Consider the following 24276-nt stretch of genomic DNA (forward strand, 5'->3'; position numbering starts at 1 on the left):
TATTCACGAGTTTCCTGGTGAGACTGTGGGCGCTTCCATGACACCCTCCCTCCCTGTTTCCAGCTGCCGGTTGCCTGTTTCCGCCCAGGACCGTTCATAGCGAAAGAGACTGAAAATAATCATAATAATTGTTGTGACTTTGTACCTACCTATGTTTTGTAATGGAGCCCCCAGCACAATAATTTCACACGTGCATAATTGTACAACGGATTGACAATATCTTGAATCTTGAAAGAGAGAGACCGCTAAAGCTCCGTTCAATGACCAAATAATAAGAGTTCCGGTTTGGACGTTTAGCCTTCAAAACAAAAGCTGCCGCTATGCAACCACATACTATTTTTAGCCATTTCGGCTAAAATAAGCCCATACAGTACCAGTGAATTGACATTCACCTCGTTGTTGTAAAATACCACCGCTATGCAACCACACAACGTTACTATTTTTAGCCAACGTTCCCACTCTTTGACAGCGGCGCGCACCTCCTTGCTAGTGAAAAAAATGTAAACAGGAAGTCGACGACCGCTGAGAATCATGGGAAACGTAGGTCCAGGAATAAGGTGAATAGAGAGGATGACCTACATTGAAACTTTAGACTCAATAAGGGCAAAGCAGAAGTGCGCGTCGTACGTGTGTGTGTGTGTGTGTGTGTGTGTGTGTGTGTGTGTGTGTGTGTGTGTGTGCGTGTGTGCACGTGTGTGTGTGTGCGTGTGTGTGCACGTGTGTGTGTGCGTGTGAAAGATTGGAATCATCTCTAATGTGTAGTAGCTTAGTGTTTATCCATGGCAATACTCTTCACATCAAGAAGCATATAGAGGACAGACATGCAGGCTTGGCCTCCATAACCAGCTAATAGTGGCCATTCATACTTTCTCCTCTCATCAACACATACACACATACACACATACATGTACACATGTCTTTTTCCTGTTGTTGTTGTTGTTGTTGTTTCTATAGCATTGATGATGAAGCACACATCATTATTTCCCCCCCATAGGACAAGAGAAGAGAGAGAGGATTCTTTAGGTGGTGCAGATATGCTATATAGGCAAAAAGGGACAGGAGAGGGGAAGGGAGAGAGAGAGGAGTCTTCTGAAGCAGAGAATACATTTTGTCTTTCCCCAGACTGCGGACGCTATTTTTAATCTAATTAGATTTCAGGACACCACTTGTCTCGGGACACTTCTGGTTGCGCCCCCTGTCCCTCTCGAGTGGTTCCCTTGGTGTGGGCCACAAACTCATGCTGTGTGTATTTTCTGAACCTGCTGGCATGCATGGTGGCATGGTGGCGAATGCATGAAGATGGCGATGGCTTTTTATTTCCCTTTCTCCACTTGGAGGCGATCATGTGATTTGTGTGTTGGGACAGTTAGAAGGTTCTAGGTGAGCTGGACATATTTAATAGACATAGTACTGTGGGTCTCTATATGGTTTTATGACCTGCTGTGGTTGAACGCCATGTGTCCATAAGAATTTCGGCAACTTCCTTCTTTGTAGAATGGAGGGCACATCAGGCAGTTTGAGCTGTAATTCCTCAATTTGCATTTACTGCATTCATATTAATAAACTAGAAACATTTGATATCTAAATGTTAAAACAAACACTTCATTCTAAGTGATGTCCTCATATACTTTGTATGCAATGTTAAATCTTTACTTGTCTACTGGCTGCATCTTGGACTTGATATGCCTATATACTGTATATATATATATATATATAATGTATATATATACACACACACACACACACACACTGTATGTATATATATAGAGATACAGATTACTGAAATAATTTAGTTGGAGGCCGTGTTCTAAGCGGGTTAATGTATAGTGAGCCGGTGATTACTGGAAATAATGACCTTCAGATGAATGATTGAGCCCTCCGCTGCGCGTCGGGCTCAATCATTCACCTGTCGGTCATTATTTCGCCAGTAATCACCGGCTCACAATACATTATCCCTTACATATACACTGTGTATATATATATATATACTGTATATATACATATATATATATAGATATAGATATAGATATATAGATATATATAGATATATATATATATATAGATATATATAGCGGCGGGCGAGGCAGCGAGGGACGCTAGAACATCTAGTTATAGATCATCAGTGAACGAGTGTGTTTTTGTAGCTGTGGCAACTTGTAGGATCACTAGAAAATGAGCTCTAAACCAAGTACCCAAATGGTCTGTGTGTATGTAGAGAACCATGCTTTCCATCCAACGAGAACCTTCTCTTTAAAAGAGAAGGTTCTCGTAGTATAGTGACTATACACACTGTGCCACTCTTGATAAGGGAGGAATAATACTTGTTGGCTTTGTCCAAAATGATGCGCACGCATGCACACACACACACACACACACACACACACACACACACACACACACGCGCGCGCGCGCACGCACACACACACACCGCCGACTCACCCCAGTGCCCAGCCCCACTTGGACCAGTGCTGTTTATGGGTGGGGAGTGGTTGTTGAGAGCCTGGAGTCAGCAGATCTGCCCCTGATCGATGACAGCGTTTGCGGCTCTCTTCCAGTAAGAGCTTGGGGAGAAGAGAAGAGAAGAGAAGAGAAGAGAAGAGAAGAGAGGGAGCGGGGAGGAGAGCCTCCCTGCCTGTCGTCTGTGCTCCAGAGGCAGCCCTATAGAGACACTGTGGTGGTGAAAGCCAGCCAGCGTGCAGCACGCTCACTGGGTCTGAGTCAGACAGGCCAGAGGTGTTAAGCGTGCCACAGGAGGAGTGATGACAGTGGAGTAAAAGCAGTGCTCTCATGTGTCCTTGCTGCCACTGACTGTGTGCCCTTTGCCTCCAGACTCCTCCTCTTCCTGCACCTTGTGTAGTGCTACACCACAGGGCTGGGCCATGCTTCAATTATGATCCTTTATCGTCTTTCACTGAAATCATATCGTGAAGATATGGCGATTTGGGGACATCACGATGCAATCCTGCTGTATAAATTGATAATAACAAGCACATTTTACTCAAATCACACTTATTTCATTCCAGGTATGGTACCGGTATCGGTTCAAGTGTGTCATGATACCAATACCGGATTTATTTATTATTATTATTATTATTTTTTGTGGTTATCGTGATATTGATCTCAACCATATTGCCCTGCCCTACCTTTGACTATGGAGTGCCGCAGGGATGACATATTTCTGTAGGCCTAACCAGAAATCGGCGCCATGTTGGTTCATAGGGGGAAAAGGCTATGTTTCCTACGTTTCCCGAAAATCGCGTTAAAAAAAACGCATTTATGCTTCAAAAGTCATCCACGTTTGTGAAGATTAACCTGTTAAACACAAATGACCACTCCCATAAACCTTTGTTAACCACACACCTTATTTCATGCATTTCACCGAAATCCCCATTCTAAAACCCCATTCACTTTTCCCCTTACGAACCCAAGTGCTACCTCCAAACTCATTCCCGTGGCACTCTATCTATATCTTAGGGTTTTTTTACCGTTGGTATGCTAAAGTGTTTACGAGGCTTTCATCAATGTGCCAGCCATGTTCAAATGGCTTTCAATATCACCTGTGTCATGTGACTCTGACTCAGAAACCACATCAGCTAATGAACAGTCATCTCTTCCTTTCTTTATGACAGGATGGTGCAAAGTGCTGAGGCTTGCACTGCACACACCATGTGCTGAACACTATGTGCCATCAGTTAGCGTGTACATTGTCTAATTCTCCCGTTCTCTCTCTCTCTCCCTGTGTGTGTGTGTGTGTGTGTGTATGTCTCTCTCTCTCTCTCTCTCTCTCTCTCTCTCTCTCTCCACAGACATTTGTAGTCATAAACAAAGGGAAAACGCTCTTCCGCTTCAGTGCCACGCCCTCCTTGTACATCATAAGCCCTTTTAGTCTATTTAGGAAAATAGCTATTAAGATTTTGATACATGGATATCCTTTCAAGTGATGAGATGTGTTTTCTGTGCTGTTGAATGAGGAAAACAAGTGAAGTCGCCCCCCCCCCCGCGCCCCCCACCCCCCCCCCCCCCCCCCCCCGCGATCGAAGCGACTCCTTTGATCAGTCCTTCCTGACCACTGAGCGATGGCGCGTGTTTGCAGCTTATGTCACCACAAGTGGTCAGTCGAATGAGAAGAGAGAACTAATGCACCGTAAGCACAAGGCTGCAGACTCTCCTAAATCACTGTCTGTCTCCGCCTCTCCCTTAAGTTGTGCCTCATGAATATTAATGCTGTATTATAAATGTTGCTGTATCGATATGTTGCTTGAATGTGTGTGTGTGGGGTGTTACGGCTCAAACCGTCCAAAGCTTTCCTTAACTCCTATCTCCTCACGTTATTCAGCATGATCATCATGTGTACAATTTTGACCAACTGTATATTCATGACTTTTAGTGATCCACCAGAATGGTCTAAACAAGTGGAGTAAGTACAGTTTCATACTTATCAATAAACAAATCCTGGCTGATTATGTCTGCCGCTATTTCACTTTTCTCTCTTCTCCTCTTTTTATTTTATTTTTAAATTCAAGGTATACCTTCACGGGTATCTACACGTTTGAGTCGCTCACAAAAATTGTGGCCAGAGGCTTCTGTATAGATGGCTTCACCTTCCTCAGAGATCCATGGAACTGGCTGGATTTCATGGTCATCTCTATGGCGTAAGTCGTTTGCCTCACAGTTCATAATCACAGTCATTATTTGTACTATTCGAAACACAGGCGTAAATCAAGTAAAAACACACAATATGGATAAAAGCATATACCGTAAATTCCGGACTATAAGCCGCACCGGTGTATAAGCCGCACCTGCAAAGTTGACTATTTTTTTCTTATATAAGCCGCACCGGACTATAAGCCGCGGGTGTTTTAATGGTATTTTTATTTTATTTTTTTTATTTTTTTTATTGTGTTTTAATGTTTAATTACCATATGTAAGGGTTCATGCACAGAGGGGATTGTCGGGAAAGAGATGGCTGTTTGAGGAAGCTCCCATTTATTAACATTTCAACAAAACAACATAACACAACACCACCTGTGTTGTTTTTTACAGTGCACACAGTGTCATACAGTGTCATACAGTGTGGTGAAAAGAGGGCAAGAGAGGAAATTAAAACTTATTATAGTTATATAGGATTTATAGTTAGAAAGAGTGCTAAAAAAGAGAGATTTTTTTTTTTTTTTTTTGAAAAAATCCATAGATAAGCCGCACCGTTATATAAGCCGCAGGGGCCAAAAAAGGCCAAAAAACGGGAAAAAAGGTGCGGCTTATAGTCCGGAATTTACGGTACTGTACATTCAGCAGCAAAGTGATACCAACAAAGCACGGACAAAGCAAATAGGGAGATTAGAAGATTAGGAAAAATATAATTTTTAAAGTGATTTCAAATGTGTTACTGATTTAGCAAGCCATAATACTTTCCCATATGACAGCAGATAAAGGTGGGGCTGGCGACGGCTCAATCTAACGTTTAGTGCAGAAATATGTTTTTATGAATAAAACAACACAAGTTAACTGAACATGTACTATTACACGTGTTATTAAAGTGTAATTAGTGTTTAACATAATGTGTTCTATCATAACGTGTGTAATTGTAACAAGACTATTATGGTGTAGATTCATCAAGCTTATCTTTTATCAAGAGACAGTATTTGTATTTTCTCACAGAACAATTTGAAAAATGTAATATGTTTATTTTAAATCATGAGGGACTCGAGGTGAAGAATCCTTTTTCATGTAATCCTGTCTTTGCTGATAATGTCTTTTAATCTTAATACAGTTAAACCATGTTGATAATGTCTTTTAATCTTAATACAGTTAAAGCATGCTGATAATGTCTTTTAATTATCTGTTTATGCAGCAATCAATTTTCTTTCTTTTGCTTGCTTTCTTGCTGTCTGTCTCTCTGTCTGTCTGTCTGTCTCTCTCTCTGTCTGTCTCTCTCTCTCTGTCTGTCTCTCTCTCTGTCTTGTCTCTCTCTCTGTCTGTCTGTCTGTCTGTCTGTCTGTCTCTCTGTCTGTCGCCGTCTGTCTGTCTGTCTCTCTCTCTGTCTCTCTCTCTGTCTTGTCTTGTCTTGTCTCTCTGTCTGTCTGTCTCTCTGTCTGTCTGTCTCTGTCTGTCTGTGTCTCTCTCTGTCTGTCTGTCTGTCTGTCTGTCCTTGTTTTGTTTTCGGGGACGGCTGCTGAGTAACTGTATCTGATCCACCTTGCAGGTATATAACAGAGTTTGTAAACCTAGGCAATGTGTCAGCTCTACGTACGTTCAGGGTTCTGAGGGCTTTGAAAACAATTTCTGTTATCCCAGGTAAGAGCAGGTGTTTGTGGGTGCGGGCGGGGTGGGCGAGTCGCGGGGTTGATGTTAGGTGTGGTTTTATTCTAGTCCCTCTCCTCTTCCTCTTCCTCTTCCTCCTCTCCTCTCTTCCTCCTGGGCAGACAGGTATTCTCTCTCTCACTGTGGTGTCCCCTCCCGCTCTTCGATGGTGGTTCTGGTGTCGTGCTCTTGCGCGTACGTGTGTGCGTGTTATTGTGTGTGTGTTGTGTGTCACGGGGTTCTGTTCTGTGTGTCATCCTACCTTGTTACAGATATGTAACAGAGTTTGTGGACCTTGGGAATGTCTCGGCGCTGAGAACGTTCAGGGTTCTCCGAGCATTGAAAACTATTTCTGTCATTCCAGGTGAGACTCCCATTTAAACACTAAGGCTGAGCTTCTTTTATCTATTAACTATCATTATTTATATTACTTTGATTTTTTTTCTTTTTAAAAAAGAGGATGCCTCAGATTTTTTTTTTTTTTTCTTTTACAATCAAAAATGGTAGCAATACATTTTTGATAGGCTTAGCAGTCTACTGGCAGTCTTGCGGGGTTAAGTGACGAAGAGGTGACCCTGAGCTCCCCTATGTGTCCCATATGGACAGACTGCCTTAAACAACATACCATTGTATGCAATGACAAGTCTTTTAATATGCTTCCACCCCAACTGAAGGAAAAACAACAACAACAAAAACAATCTGATAATATGCGGAAACATTTCAATTAAATGCACTTCCATGTTTATTTTTGTTGATATTGTACCATTTGAATGGCAACATGTTCAAATTCATTGAAGAGGATCTTGCACACCCCTAGTTTCTATTCTTTTGTAAAAGGATTGACTTTTAAGGCTATTATCATGAATGATTAAATCAACATAATGACATGACTGAAGAACTTAGTACCTCTTGGTACACATCTGTGTACTATATCTGTTTCATATATTCACCACAGTTCGCTCAAATCTGCGAAATCTATGATACTACCTTCTGATTTCCAAAGTCCATTTAATTCCCTAAGACTGCCAAGCCTAGTTTGACAAGACATTTTATGCTGCATGAAGCTTTGAGACACCTGCTTTTACAAGTTTGGCTTTTAAGGAGCTTTTCCTTTGGATTGTATTCTTTTTTTTTTTATTATTATAACAGAGTTCTTGAATTTAGGCTTCAGATTTTTTTGAAGATCTTTGTCCATCCTGGGAGTGAAAGGGGAGACACAACGCAAAGATGAGTGAACAATGAATAAGTCAAATTCTATGCATATATTATCTCAGATCCAACACAAAGATTCTGCTCTGGGGAATAGCTCGTAACACGAGGGCAGCTTATACATTTGCACCATTGGAAATGTTTAGACATCAGCAGGAACTACAGTACACACACACACACACATGCACACGCACATAATAGTCCAGTAAAAATGTCACTTGACCTCACACTAATTGCAACAAAACCAAACTCAACTGATTTTGTATCCTCAATATGTCCTCAATGAAGGAAAAAAAGTGTTAAGGAAATGTATGAAGGGAAATTTTTGAAAATGACCCATATGATGCTACCAAAAACGTTTTTTTATTTATTTTTTAACATTTTTTTTTATTTTATTTTTTATTTTTTTATTTTTCTCCTTGAAGCAAAAAACACATACAGGATATAAGTGATGAGATTTATGGCACATTAAAAAAAAAAAAAAAAGGCTTCCATAGGCTTCCATAGGCTACCATCATATTTAGGTCATTTTCAAAACTTTCCCTTCATACATTTCCTTAACACTTTTTTTCCTTCATTGAGGACATATTGAGGATACAAAATCAGTTGAGTTTGGTTTTGTTGCAATTAGTGTGAGGTTGACCCACATATTTGCGTAAAATGCCTGGACTATAAACACACACAACTGAACCCACACACTGAAGCCGACACTCCAACGGTGCAAAACCGTTGTTGAACAAAGGGTGTGGAGGGAGAAGTTGGACTTTCCTATGATTTGTTGTGGATTTGTGCACATACAGTACTGTAAGCTCAGCCTCCAGCATACAGTGCTCAGGCTCAGCTGTGCTCTGGGCTAAGCCAGCCTGAGGGCACACCCAAGTGGGAGCACTGCACCAGTGGGAGAAGGGGGTGCCTGGGATGGGAACGGTTCTTCAGTTAAAGCAATGGTCACCATCACGGTTTTCACACAGGTGATGTTGACACAGAGTCAATTCCTTCAGCCTTGGCGTTTAAATGACCTGCATGCCATCACCTTCCATTGCCCCTCCCTCCTCTTCCTCGCCTGTCTCTCCTCCTCCTCCTCCTCCTCCTCACTCCCCCCTCCTCCCCTGACTGAGCCTGTCCTGCGCTGTGTCCTGTGGTGCTGCTGTGTTGGGTTGATTTGGTGGATGTTTTATGAATCAGTTTAGTGATCGAGTCTTCTCGTCCGAGAGCGGCTTCGGGGATGTTCCTTAGGATGGACGTGAGGAGAGAAGGGAAGTACTACGACTCCCATGATCCTTAGGATGGACGTGAGGAGAGAAGGGAAGTACTACGACTCCCATGATCCTTAGGATGGACGTGAGGAGAGAAGGGAAGTACTACGACTCCCATGATCCTTAGGATGGACGTGAGGAGAGAAGGGAAGTACTACGACTCCCATGATCCTTAGGATGGACGTGAGGAGAGAAGGGAAGTACTACGACTCCCATGATCCTTAGGATGGACGTGAGGAGAGAAGGGAAGTACTACGACTCCCATGATCCTTAGGATGGACGTGAGGAGAGAAGGGAAGTACTACGACTCCCATGATCCAATGCTTCCCTTCTCCACTTGGTCCTAAACCCAGCTGTGGCCCCTCCTTGTCTGCTCTTCCCCTCAACGGGAAACGGGCTTTCCGACAATTTGGCTTTTCGACCTCATCACATTGGGTATAGAGCCGTCTCTCCTCTCCTCGCGCGGGGGAAGTGAATGCGATGAAAAGGCCGTGATGCTGAAAAGGTGTCGATCTGATGGAAACATCCCGCACAGCCGCCATCCTCGTCGTGGTGTACCGTGTTGTGTGAAATAGCAGAATGTGATCTCTTCTGCTCACTGTGTGTGTACAGTAATGGTGGATGTCTGTGCTGTTGTTCAGGGCAATAATCTGGTTGTTTAACTTGGTTCAACATGAACGCACTGTCATAGTCCACTCAGTGTCCTGTATTTAAAGGGCCAGTTTGCTGATTTTCAACCAGCTTTGTATCATTACAAAATCAGTAGTATATATGCAAATGAGCGATGTTTAATTTAGCTCCAGCTTGCCTTGGACCGAGAGCTCCCCGTTCATTCACGGAACTGCCTGGTCCAAATGACGTCATAATGATCTCATTTGGAGCAGTTTTGCCCTGGTGTCACGGGTTTCCATCCAAATCTAGCACCAATTTTTTTTTTTTTTTTTTCTCATTTCCCCCCCCCCCATTTTTCTCCCTGATTGTACTTGACCAATTTCCCCCTGCTGCCCTGGTCGCTGCTCCACCCTCTGCCGTTCTTAGGAGAGCCGTAGACTAGCACCATGCTTCCTCCGCCAGCCACTTCTTTTCACCTGACAGCGGGGAGCTTCCCTGGCAGGACGTAGCACGTGGGAGGATCACGCCCCGACCGACCAGAGGAGGCGCTAGTGCAGCGACCAGGACACATACCCTAAATCCGGCTTCCCACCCGCAGACACAGCCAATCGTGCCTGTATGGACGCCTGACCAAGCTGGAGGTAACACGGGGCCGCGAACCTGCGACCCTCGTGTATGTATTGCAAATCTTTACCGGATTTTCAGAAAGTCGGCAAAAGAAACTGAGAAATTACGCGCGTTTCCATCGACTACGGTTATGCGAATATTAAGAGTTGGTGAAGAGGAGGTGTGATTAAAACCGCAGTAGACACCAGTCAAACCCTCAAACGAGGGAAATGAACTCTGAATAAATGTGATGTAAGAGAGAAAACGTTCAGGAGGAAAACATGGTGATGGCTTTGTGACGGAGAGCACTGCTGTCTGCCTCTGCTGATCTGCTAACATTACACCAACATCTGATACGTGCAGGCAGCGCTATGAAAATCATCTCTACAGTATTAAAGTTTCCTGATTATACAGAGGTACATAAAATGGATTACACCAGGCGCCACTCTTCAATTCGGCATATATGTAATCCACCAAGCACTTACTGTAAGTGAATAAAATGTAAATTATAAAGGCGAGTCGCCTGTTATCCAACCCAGCAAGCAAAATGACGTCATGATAACGTTGTGATGACGTGTTTCAGTGACGTTCAGGACTAGGCCGGATCACAGGGTGATTTGGGGATGATTTAGACGTCTACGCGGGAACGTCAAGCTGACGTCGAATATGACCGTTACCATGAATGGGCATGTTCCGTTATTCTGCTATGTACACAGCGTATATTCAGCAGCTTTATACATAAAGCTATAATTATGTCCAGATTAACAATTTCTGCTACATTTTCAAAAAATATTATATCACCCCGTGTGGGATTTGAACTCGGGATCTACAACTTACGGAACTACCTGTTCGCTGCTGAAATTATCTGCTGTATGTAGGTTTAAAAAAAATCGTACCGTCAAAACGCCTGGTTCGATCACTGTGTATCCCCAGGGGTGGACTCGACACAAATATGTCAGTTTAAAAAAAATCGTACCGTCAAAACGCCTGCTTCGATCACTGTGTATCCCCAGGGGTGGACTCGACACAAATATGTCAGTTTTAAAAAAATCGTACCGTCAAAACGCCTGGTTCGATCACTGTGTATCCCCAGGGGTGGACTCGACACAAATATGTCAGTTTTAAAAAAATCGTACCATCAAAACGCCTGGTTCGATCACTGTGTATCCCCAGGGGTGGACTCGAGACAAATACGTCAGTTTAAAAAAAATCGTACCGTCAAAACGCCTGGTTCGATCACTGTGTATCCCCAGGGATACACCTTTTAGCCTACCGTTTCAAAACATGGACCCCTTATTATTTTTATATCGCTACATCCACATCCATGGAGTCGGGACAGTTTTAACACATTCACTGCCAGCCGTTTTTTCAATACTGTAGGTAGGTTCTAGCCTGGGTAAACCCATCCCCCACGTGACCTGCTCTCAGACCTGTTCTCAGTCACTATGTGACTGGGAACTGAGAGAGCAGGTCACGTGGTGGCTGGGTTTACCTAGGCTAGGTAGGTTCTGCCAAGGTTTTTTTTTGAGGATTCTGGCTCATCTTTCAAGAGACGAGGATTCTTTTCTGCTAAGATTTTGTGAACACAAATGATCTCAAAAGAACTAATAGAATGTGTGCTTTCTCTCTCTAAAAGAGTTAGTTTGTAGAGTTAGTAGTTATGTAGGCATTAGCAGTAGAATACAGCATGGTTTCAGCGTCTGAAAATTTATTCTGAGATAAATGGCTTTTTGTGAAATTCGATAGAACAGTCACTTTAACCATTTATTTTTGGCGTAAGACGTCAGACATCTAAACAATAGTTTTGAACAGTAATTTCCTCCATAGCAGCAGGAAACCCCCCTCTCCTTCAAACTCCTCCCTCCGTGGGTGTGTCTCTGGTGGCTTTGCAGCGTTTGTCACAAGCGAGGCTCTGCCTGTCTGTGCTGCCTGGCTGCTGGCGGCTGCTCTTTGGGCGAGTCTGCATGAGTCGTTTCGGTTGTGAGCTCAGCTGCAATGAAGCTGCGTGCGATTGTGGGCTTTCTGCGGTGTTTCAAAGTGTGTTGCACGCATAATCTATTATGCAAATTTGCAATCCCCCACCGCCAGCTCCCAGCGCGATAATGCGCGAAAGCGAAAGCGTTTTCGCCAATCCATTTTACAGTATGAGAATGGATTCCTCGCGCGTTCCCCTGCAGTTTTGGCTCGGCTTTTTCTAGTCTGGAGAGCACTGTCGCCACTTAGTGGGTCGGTGGAATGGGTTGTACACGTTCGGTGGCTCCAATATTTTTTATAGGAGACGTGGGCGGCGTTGATCCACGTCCCACCGTCAAACATTTTTTTTTTTTTTTTTTGAAGAGTCAACTCGTCATTGGCAGTCAACCGTTGGATTTTTTTTGACGAGTCAACTCGTCATTGGCAGTGAACGTGTTAATAAAAACGAAAGCTAATTTAATTCAAACCTTAATCTCGAAGAATCATTGAGGAATTCCCTCAAAATTTACAAGTGTCACCCTATAACGTTTGCAGTGCTCCTGGGCTATACAAGACACGAATATAGCCTATGTAGGATTATGGCAGAAACTTGTTTTATATTTAAAACGTTGGCGTCAAGTCTTGGATCGGACATCACAGTGTGACCGTCTACAATCTGTGTAAGAAGAACCCCGAAACACATTGCAGACAATTGCAGGATTCCCCGCAATTTATCTCCTCGTAGTCCCACCCACCTCCACGAATAAACAGTTTGTTAATCAGCGCAGATTGTCCACATGCAAGTGCTGATCACATGGATTTTGGATAAATAAATAGCCCAGGCTGAGAAATACATGATTGATTGCAACCATTTAGTTATCCTCATGGATATTTCAGTGGTGAGTGAAATTAGTTGGATAGTGATACAGCGATAATCTGGGCCAGATCTGACTCGTCATGATATGACTTGAGCTGGCCCCGATTGGGCTCTCTCGATTCGTCCGGGTCCGTCCGTGCTTGCTGGGAACGATATTCTTCCGTTAAAACGGCATGATTTTTGAATGGAGTTTGGTTAAATGAGGGTTTGGTAACCAACTGACAACGGAATATTTGCTTAATCCAGGGGTTCCCAACCATCTTTTGGCTTGTGACTCCACTTTGACAACATACAAATCTAGGGACACCAGACATTACATTACGTTACACACCAGACATTAAAATGTCAGTACATCAGTAATATCATCAGTGACATAACAGTATGCTGACCTTTTTTCCTCAGAATTCTGACTTGAATCTGAGAATTCTGACTTTAATCTCTGACATTAAAATCAGAATGCTTGACTTTTTTCCTCAAAATTCTGACTTTAATCTGAGAATTTTCTGCGATATTTCAAGTTTTTTTTTATTTTATTTTGCGCAAATTGAAAATGTGCATTAAACAGGTGGATGGAAACCCACCTTATTACTGCCACTATTACTATATTACTATCACTATCATTATTTCTCTACCTTCATTTGCAGAAATTCCTGGACCAAATGACATCATTATGACATCATTTGGTCCAGGACGTAATGCGAATGAACGGGGAGCTCTCGGCCCAGACAAGATGGAGGGAAGTTAAACATTGCTCATTTGCATATATATACTACTGATTTTGTAATCATACAAAGCTGGTTGAAAATCAGCAAATTGGCCCTTTAGATATTATTTAGACATATCTTTGATTTTATTGAAGGTTTCTGGAAGCACCTCTGTTTAATCACCATATACTGTAGCTAAAACCTTGAGGTGAATATATCAAGTCTAAATTCTGAAAGAGACGACAAAAGTGCTGAAGACTGACGTACTTTGCACATCTGCTCAGGCCATTGTTTCGGCTGCCATTCAGAGTTGAGATAAGTCCGTCTGTTGAGTTTTTAGTGCAAAAACAATGCAGATTGTTTTTCTCACACATAGGCTACTTTTGATAAGAAGAACTCCTCAGGCATTTGATATGAAATGGGGTTTTCCTAATATACAGGTTCCTGGGCTGTAAGGAGTTTGGACAATGCAGCACAAGTGTTTTGTTTCTCTATTGTGCAGTATTTACACTTAACTGCCGATTAACTGCCGAATGCTCAACCCACAATTGCTTAACTGCGCATGCTCACAACCAGTGATGTCACTCATATACCGGTACTTATTCCTTCTTTTCCTCCCGTTTTTAAATAATAAAATTGCCTAGGTGGGCCGGCGGTGTCTGTTAGTCACAATTTGCGTCACGTTTTGTGTTACGAAAGTGACATCGGGCCTGACTGATGATGTCATACCCACTAATTATGTCATAGACATTGTGACATCATCAGCCGTATTATAGGGCGGAACATTGTGATCAGTGATGTCATAAATCCCCATAACATGTTACACCCATGGCGCATCGTCTCCACCCTAGAAATTGAGCGTGAGCAGCGTGCAAGATTGCTACTATATTTAATAATTGAAACGAATGCAGACAACAGTCTGAGCTATTGATTCTCATCAAGGCAAGCATGACATTACGCAGCAGCGAAGCACAGGCTTTAAAACCCTTTAGCTTGAGGGAGCACAGAGAGGCTGAAAAACCCCATTTCACTTCTCCTCAAGTGTCTCTGCTGAGACTTGGCCATGAGACTTGGCCAGGAATGAGACTTGGCCATGAGACCTGGCCATGTAGGAGGCACGTGGAAGGAAGCAGGTCATTCTGATGTGCCCGGCGGCAGCCATGTTCACATTAAGAAGCTGTGCAGCACAGGGTTAAACATGCCTGAGTCTGCGCTGCCCATCAGAAGTTCCTTATGTGCGTGACTTGACTCAGCTCTGAATTGCAGCTGTATAGCCACTCCCAGCCTGTGCATTCATTCTTGCAGTGGCCAAGCTTGCCATTTATTTGTATCTATGTGTGTGTGTGTCTGTGTGTGTGTGTGTGTGTGTGTGCGCGTGTGTGTGTGTGCGCGTGTGAGAGAGAGTTTGTGTGTATGTGCATACCTGTGTATGTCCGCATATGTGTGCTTGTGTGTGTGTGTGTGTGTGTGTGAGTGTGTGTGTGTGTGTGTGTGTGTGTGTGTGTGTGTGTGTGTGTGTGTGCTCGTGCATGTGTGCATGTCTGTGTGTGGGTTTCTGTGTGTGTGTATGTCTGTCTGTCTGTGTGTGTGTGTGTGTGTGTGTGTGTGCGTGCGTGCGTGCGTGCGTGCGTGTGCGAGTGTGTCTCTCTGTGTGTGTGTGTGTGTGTGTGTGTGTGTGTGTGTGTGTGTGTGTGTGTGTGTGTGTGTGTTGTCCCTTAATCGGCCAGGCCTGAAGACCATTGTGGGTGCTCTGATCCAGTCTGTGAAGAAGCTGTCGGACGTGATGATCCTGACCGTCTTCTGTCTCAGTGTCTTCGCTCTGATCGGCCTGCAGCTCTTCATGGGCAACCTGAGGCAGAAGTGTGTTATCTGGCCAATCAACATGACTGAGCAGTATCTGCCCAATGGCAGCAGGGGCTTTGACTGGGACACCTACATCATGAATAGAAGTGAGTTCTCGCCACACGCCACATCACCAGTTGATGTGAGTGCATAAAAATGGTCTTTTTTTTTACATGGACAATTTAAAGCCCCTGGAAACCACAAATAAATCTGTGTTTTGAGTTTGTCACACCACAGAAAAAGCGGTTGTTAACCACCCAGCCAGATTTGAACGATAATTTTTCACATATAATAATAATTATCCACACTCCATAGGCCCAGCGTGGTGTGCAGGCACTTTTATAAACTTTGGCTGGGAGGGGCCTAGGCCCGAGAGATGGGCGGGCTGGGTTTGTTGACGTCACTGATCAAGAGCTCTGCCAATAGAAAGAGAGGGAAATGTGAGTCTACAGCTGGCCTTTTTGGATTGTATGGAACTATAGGTATGTGAGAAGAGATGAGGAATTACTCAATTTTACAGTAAATGTCAGGACTTTGACCTGGATTCATCAACAACACAGCTAATTTCCAATATATATTGATTTTCAGCAGAAAAAACTGAAAAAAGTGTTGAGTATCTGGATGTATGAATTTCCTGTGGAGGCGTGTCTGCTGAAGTGCTCCCAGTGCCCCCCCCCCCCCCCCCCCCCCACAGTGCTGCACAACTTGATACATTCTGATGCATTTTTTGAATGTGCAAGGCAGAGAGGCACTTCAGCCTGATTGGTTCGCGGAGCTTATTGTGTAACAAGTCTGGAGCATAAGCACACCCACATCAAACCCAACATCAAGAACAGTACAAAAACTTAAATGGTAATATTTAGGATTTGGATTGGAACTAATGTCTAATTATTGATACTTTTATATGCTTACTCTTATGCAAATATGACCCTAAATTACATAGTTAGAAGGTTATTGTGGATTTGGGTTTCTGGGGGCTTTAAGGGAACAAACACACCTAAACGCCCACAGTCCCAGGTTTCAACACTTCTCAAAGTCTTGATGACTGAGGGCCAATTTAGGGACCCAACATTGGATTGATGGCCGCCCCCCCAAAAAAACAGAACACAAAATAATTCCAAAACAAAATCTTTTCTTTAATAGCCTGTTAAAAGTCATGCCAATAGAGTACCGCAGGGATGACATATTTTTGTTGTCAGAAGGCAGAAGTCCCGGACTTCCTGGATCCTACGGGGACAATTCAATGGGGTTTTAAGATGGGAATTTCACTTAAATGCATAAAATAAGGTCTGTTGTTAAGTCAGTGGAGGTGTTAACAGTGTTGTTAAGGGGAGGGCAAAAAAAATCCCATTTGTCCATTTGTAGATGTGTTTTTAACACACACACACACACACACACCACACACACACACAGCATATTACCAACTGCCTAATGAGTAAACTAAGTGACTGTTCTCTTGTCTTTTTCTAGCCAATTTCTACTTCATCCATGGTCAAATTGATGCTCTAATATGTGGAAACAGCTCTGACTCGGGGTAAATCCGTGCTTCACTCACTACACACCTGTTAATGTCACCATGTTTATTTGCATGCCAGTTCTTTTTTCAGCAGGTGTCTGCTGTCTACCATGGACTGACTTATTAGTGCAGTGACCCTGTGTAACAGCAGTGACCCTGTGTAACAGCAGTGAACCTGTGTAACAGCAGTGACCCTGTGTTTGATGATTTTCTCTTTAAAACCCCAGTAACTGGACTCAATATTGTGTATAGAATTACCCCCCCTAGTCAGGCGTCCGGGTAGTGTAGCGGTAGATTCCCTGCCTACCAACGCAAGGGGCGGAGGTTTGCATCCTCGTGTTACCTCCGGCTTGGTTGGGCATCCATAAAGACACGATTGGCTGGTGTCTGCGGGAAGGAAGCCGGATTGAGGGTATTGTCCTGGTCGATGCACTAGCGCCTCCTCTGGTCGGTTGGGGCGCCTGTTCGGTGCAGAAGGGAACTGGTGGGAGTAGCGTGATCCTCCCACATGCCACGTCCTACCGGTGGAGCTCCCGCTGTCGGGTGAAAAGAAGCAGCTGGCTACTGCGCATGTGTCGGAGGAAGCATGGCGCTAGTCTCGGCTCTCCCCAGATGGGCAGAGGGTGGAGCAGCGACCAGGGCAGCAGAGGGAAGAATTGGCCAAGTACAATTGGGGAGAAAATGGGGGGGGAATCTGAAAGACATAATGATAATAATACTAATAATAATAATAAATACACCCTAGCCTTCACAGTGCTTGTGTATTCTAGAGTTAAAGTCGACTCATCGCCCTCAATGAGCAGTCAACAAATAAGCATGCATGAGTAAGCTGTTCATGAATTGATTTCAAACAAATTCTTGTGTCACACACTTACCCAAACAAATAGCTTTTGCTATTTTCATGCACCGGACCTGTTTCACCCAAAATGGGCAGTCAGGGTTCCAAAATTCCGGGAATATTCAAAGTTGTAAACTTTCCATGGGAATTCATGGGAGTATATGGGAATAAACTGGAATTTCTGGGGTAATTTATACAAACTATTTACCTTATCATATACAGACGTAAATATAAACATTTTGTTTTGTCTTAAGCAGACATGCATGTAAACATTTCTAATACAAATTTAAAAAATTACATTTTTGACTTAATATATTCGTAGGGCTGTAATAAATGTTTTTTTCCCCACATTTGAAGCTTCTATTGATGTTTTATAATGAAGCTTTGAATGTCTGCTGTGACTTCATGAAAAGAACAAGCACAGTCAAATGTCCACAATTTGAATGAAGGGAAGTGATTCACCGGTAGGGACCGGTATAAATATGATATAAAAATATAAATAAATATAAAATTATCTGTATTCCCCCCCTTCCCCCCGTTTTGGTGTAATTGACTATCAGACTGCTGCAGGCTCTCCCTGCTCTCTGTGTCAGCTGCTCCTCAACATAACATTGCTGCTCCTCAACATCACACTGCTGCTCCTCAACATAACATTACTGCTCCTCAACATAACACTGCTGCTCCTCAACATAATATTACTGCTCCTCAACATAACATTACTGCTCCTCAACATAACATTGCTGCTCCTCAACATAACATTACTGCTCCTCAACATAACATTGCTGCTCCTCAACATAACATTACTGCTCCTCAACATAACATTGCTGCTCCTCAACATAACATTACTGCTCCTCAACATAACATTACTGCTCCTCAACATAACATTACTGCTCCTCAACATAACATTACTGCTCCTCAACATAACATTGCTGCTCCTCAACATAACATTACTGCTCCTCAACATAACATTACTGCTCCTCAACATAACATTACTGCTCCTCAACATCACATTACTGCTCCTCAACATAACATTACTGCTCCTCAACATAACATTACTGCTCCTCAACATCACATTACTGCTCCTCAACATAACATTACTGCTCCTCAACATAATATTGCTGCTCCTCAACATAACATTACTGCTCCTCAACACAACATTACTGCTCCTCAACATAACATTGCTGCTCCTCAACATAACATTGCTGCTCCTCAACACAACATTACTGCTCCTCAACATAACATTACTGCTCCTCAACATAACATTACTGCTCCTCAACATAACACTGCTGCTCCTCAACATAACATTACTGCTCCTCAACATAACACTGCTGCTCCTCAACATAACACTGCTGCTCCTCAACATAACATTACTGCTCCTCAACACAACATTACTGCTCCTCAACATAACATTGCTGCTCCTCAACATAACATTACTGCTCCTCAACATAACATTGCTGCTCCTCAACATAACATTACTGCTCCTCAACATAATATTGCTGCTCCTCAACATAATATTGCTGCTCCTCAACATAACATTACTGCTCCTCAACATAACATTACTGCTCCTCAACATAACATTGCTGCTCCTCAACATAACATTACTGCTCCTCAACACAACATTACTGCTCCTCAACATAACATTACTGCTCCTCAACATAACACTGCTGCTCCTCAACATAACATTACTGCTCCTCAACATAACACTGCTGCTCCTCAACATAACATTACTGCTCCTCAACACAACATTACTGCTCCTCAACATAACATTGCTGCTCCTCAACATAATATTGCTGCTCCTCAACACAACATTGCTGCTCCTCAACATAACATTGCTGCTCCTCAACATAATATTGCTGCTCCTCAACATAACACTGCTGCTCCTCAACATAATATTGCTGCTCCTCAACACAACATTGCTGCTCCTCAACATAACATTGCTGCTCCTCAACATAATATTGCTGCTCCTCAACATAATATTGCTGCTCCTCAACACAACATTGCTGCTCCTCAACACAACATTACTGCTCCTCAACACAACATTACTGCTCCTCAACATAACACTGCTGCTCCTCAACATAACATTACTGCTCCTCAACACAACATTACTGCTCCTCAACACAACACTGCTGCTCCTCAACATAACACTGCTGCTCCTCAACATAACATTACTGCTCCTCAACATAACACTGCTGCTCCTCAACATAACATTACTGCTCCTCAACACAACATTACTGCTCCTCAACATAACACTGCTGCTCCTCAACATAACATTGCTGCTCCTCAACATAACATTGCTGCTCCTCAACATAACATTGCTGCTCCTCAACATAACATTACTGCTCCTCAACACAACACTGCTGCTCCTCAACATAACATTACTGCTCCTCAACATAACATTACTGCTCCTCAACATAACATTACTGCTCCTCAACATAACATTACTGCTCCTCAACATAACATTACTGCTCCTCAACATCACATTACTGCTCCTCAACATAACATTGCTGCTCCTCAACATCACATTACTGCTCCTCAACATAACATTACTGCTCCTCAACATAACATTACTGCTCCTCAACATCACATTACTGCTCCTCAACATAACATTGCTGCTCCTCAACATCACATTACTGCTCCTCAACATAACATTACTGCTCCTCAACATAACATTGCTGCTCCTCAACATAACACTGCTGCTCCTCAACATAACACTGCTGCTCCTCAACATAACATTACTGCTCCTCAACATAACACTGCTGCTCCTCAACATAACATTGCTGCTCCTCAACATAACATTACTGCTCCTCAACATAACACTGCTGCTCCTCAACATAACACTGCTGCTCCTCAACATAACACTGCTGCTCCTCAACATCACATTGCTGCTGCTCAACATAACATTACTGCTCCTCAACATAACATTACTGCTCCTCAACATCACACTGCTGCTCCTCAACATAACATTGCTGCTCCTCAACATAACATTACTGCTCCTCAACATAATATTGCTGCTCCTCAACATAACATTACTGCTCCTCAACATAACATTGCTGCTCCTCAACATAATATTGCTGCTCCTCAACATAACATTACTGCTCCTCAACATAACATTACTGCTCCTCAACATAACATTACTGCTCCTCAACATAACATTGCTGCTCCTCAACATAACATTACTGCTCCTCAACATAACATTACTGCTCCTCAACATCACACTGCTGCTCCTCAACATAACATTGCTGCTCCTCAACATAACATTACTGCTCCTCAACATAATATTGCTGCTCCTCAACATAACATTACTGCTCCTCAACATAACATTGCTGCTCCTCAACATAATATTGCTGCTCCTCAACATAACATTACTGCTCCTCAACATAACATTACTGCTCCTCAACATAACATTACTGCTCCTCAACATAACATTGCTGCTCCTCAACATAACATTACTGCTCCTCAACATAACATTGCTGCTCCTCAACATAACATTACTGCTCCTCAACATAACATTACTGCTCCTCAACATAACATTGCTGCTCCTCAACATAACATTACTGCTCCTCAACATAACATTGCTGCTCCTCAACATAACATTGCTGCTCCTCAACATAACATTACTGCTCCTCAACATAACATTACTGCTCCTCAACATAACATTACTGCTCCTCAACATAACATTACTGCTCCTCAACATAACACTGCTGCTCCTCAACATCACATTGCTGCTCCTCAACATAACATTGCTGCTCCTCAACATAACATTACTGCTCCTCAACATCACACTGCTGCTCCTCAACATAACATTGCTGCTCCTCAACATAACATTGCTGCTCCTCAACATAACATTGCTGCTCCTCAACATAATATTGCTGCTCCTCAACATAATATTGCTGCTCCTCAACATAATATTGCTGCTCCTCAACATAATATTGCTGCTCTTCAACATAATATTGCTGCTCCTCAACATAATATTGCTGCTCCTCAACATAACATTGCTGCTCCTCAACATAACATTACTGCTCCTCAACATCACACTGCTGCTCCTCAACATAACATTGCTGCTCCTCAACATAACATTGTTGCTCCTCAACATAACATTACTGCTCCTCAACATAACATTACTGCTCCTCAACATAACATTACTGCTCCTCAACATAACACTGCTGCTCCTCAACATAACATTGCTGCTCCTCAACATAACATTGCTGCTCCTCAACATCACACTGCTGCTGCTCAACATAACATTGCTGCTCCTCAACATCACACTGCTGCTCCTCAACATAACACTGCTGCTCCTCAACATAACATTGCTGCTCCTCAACATCACACTGCTGCTGCTCAACATCACACTGCTGCTCCTCAACATAACATTGCTGCTCCTCAACATAACATTGCTGCTGCTCAACATCACACTGCTGCTCCTCAACATAACATTGCTGCTCCTCAACATAACATTGCTACTCCTCAACATCACACTGCTGCTGCTCAACATAACATTGCTGCTCCTCAACATAACATTGCTGCTCCTCAACATCACACTGCTGCTCCTCAACATCACATTGCTGCTCCTCAACATAACATTGCTGCTCCTCAACATAACACTGCTGCTCCTCAACATAACATTGCTGCTCCTCAACATCACACTGCTGCTCCTCAACATAACACTGCTGCTCCTCAACATCACACTGCTGCTCCTCAACATAACACTGCTGCTCCTCAACATAACATTACTGCTCCTCAACATAACACTGCTGCTCCTCAACATAACATTGCTGCTCCTCAACATAACACTGCTGCTCCTCAACATCACATTGCTGCTCCTCAACATAACATTGCTGCTCCTCAACATAACACTGCTGCTCCTCAACATCACACTGCTGCTCCTCAACATAACATTACTGCTCCTCAACATAACACTGCTGCTCCTCAACATAACACTGCTGCTCCTCAACATAACATTACTGCTCCTCAACATAACACTGCTGCTCCTCAACATAACATTACTGCTCCTCAACATAACACTGCTGCTCCTCAACATAACATTGCTGCTCCTCAACATCACATTGCTGCTCCTCAACATCACATTGCTGCTCCTCAACATAACACTGCTGCTCCTCAACATCACACTGCTGCTCCTCAACATAACATTGGTGCTCCTCAACATCACACTGCTGCTCCTCAACATAACATTGCTGCTCCTCAACATAACACTGCTGCTCCTCAACATAACATTGCTGCTCCTCAACATAACACTGCTGCTCCTCAACATCACACTGCTGCTCCTCAACATAACATTGCTGCTCCTCAACATAACACTGCTGCTCCTCAACATAACACTGCTGCTCCTCAACATCACACTGCTGCTCCTCAACATAACATTGCTGCTCCTCAACATCACACTGCTGCTCCTCAACATAAACATTGCTGCTCCTCAATATAACATTGGTGCTCCTCAACATCACACTGCTGCTCCTCAACATCACACTGCTGCTCCTCAACATAACACTGCTGCTCCTCAACATAACATTGCTGCTCCTCAACATAACACTGCTGCTCCTCAACATAAACATTGCTGCTCCTCAACATAACACTGCTGCTCCTCAACATAAACATTGCTGCTCCTCAACATCACACTGCTGCTCCTCAACATCACACTGCTGCTCCTCAACATCACACTGCTGCTCCTCAACATAAACATTGCTGCTCCTCAATATAACATTGGTGCTCCTCAACATCACACTGCTGCTCCTCAACATCACACTGCTGCTCCTCAACATAACACTGCTGCTCCTCAACATAACATTGCTGCTCCTCAACATAACATTGGTGCTCCTCAACATCACACTGCTGCTCCTCAACATAACATTGGTGCTCCTCAACATAACATTGCTGCTCCTCAACATAACATTGCTGCTCCTCAACATAACACTGCTGCTCCTCAACATAACACTGCTGCTCCTCAACATAACATTGCACAGACATTTAGAGAAACAACTTCACCGTGGGGAAACACATTTCAACAGGCTACTGGAGGAACATGTTGGTCCCTCTCGGTCGTATTATAAAAACAAAAAACAAATTTCCAGTTTATTCCTGTAATTCATTCCCATATATTCTAATTTATTCCCATGGAAAGTTCCCAACTTTGAATATAGAGAACACGCAAAAAAAAAATGCAATTTCTTTAATTCCCCGTGTCTTTGCTACCCAGGCAGTGATGCCTGTATCTTTAATCGTTTAACTGGGTTAGTGCTGAAGTGGCACATTTGACCATAGTGATACAGGACTCCTTACAAATGAGAATCAGTTAAATAACACTTTATCCATTGTTGTGTGTTCCTGGCAGGCACTGTCCGGAGGGCTACATGTGTATGAAGGCAGGAAGGAACCCCAACTATGGCTACACCAGTTTTGACAGCTTCGGATGGGCTTTCCTCACCCTCTTCCGCCTCATGACCCAAGACTTCTGGGAGAATCTTTACATGCTGGTAAAGTCTGCTTCTCCCCCCCTGCCTCTCCTCCTCCATCTCACATGTCGTCTTCTTCTCCCCACCTGCCTCTCC

The 24276-nt window shown here is 43.3% G+C and overlaps 1 protein-coding gene across 1 annotated transcript in view; it reads left to right on the top strand.

Moving 5' to 3' along the window:
* The window catches only part of LOC310799356 (sodium channel protein type 8 subunit alpha-like), a gene marked incomplete at both ends in the record, with an annotated part of 92466 nt that overhangs the window by 23104 nt on the left and 45086 nt on the right, over positions 1–24276 (top strand). The window contains 7 exons of the mRNA XM_083661948.1: positions 3807–3937; positions 4337–4417; positions 4524–4652; positions 6573–6664; positions 15245–15466; positions 16830–16893; positions 24060–24201. Coding sequence (XP_083518074.1) covers positions 3807–3937; positions 4337–4417; positions 4524–4652; positions 6573–6664; positions 15245–15466; positions 16830–16893; positions 24060–24201 — 861 coding nt within the window. The remainder of the gene's footprint in view (positions 1–3806; positions 3938–4336; positions 4418–4523; positions 4653–6572; positions 6665–15244; positions 15467–16829; positions 16894–24059; positions 24202–24276) is intronic.

The sequence above is a fragment of the Poromitra crassiceps genome, assembly GCF_964638095.1.
Source record: "Poromitra crassiceps genome assembly, chromosome: 27".
NCBI lineage: Eukaryota > Metazoa > Chordata > Actinopteri > Beryciformes > Melamphaidae > Poromitra > Poromitra crassiceps.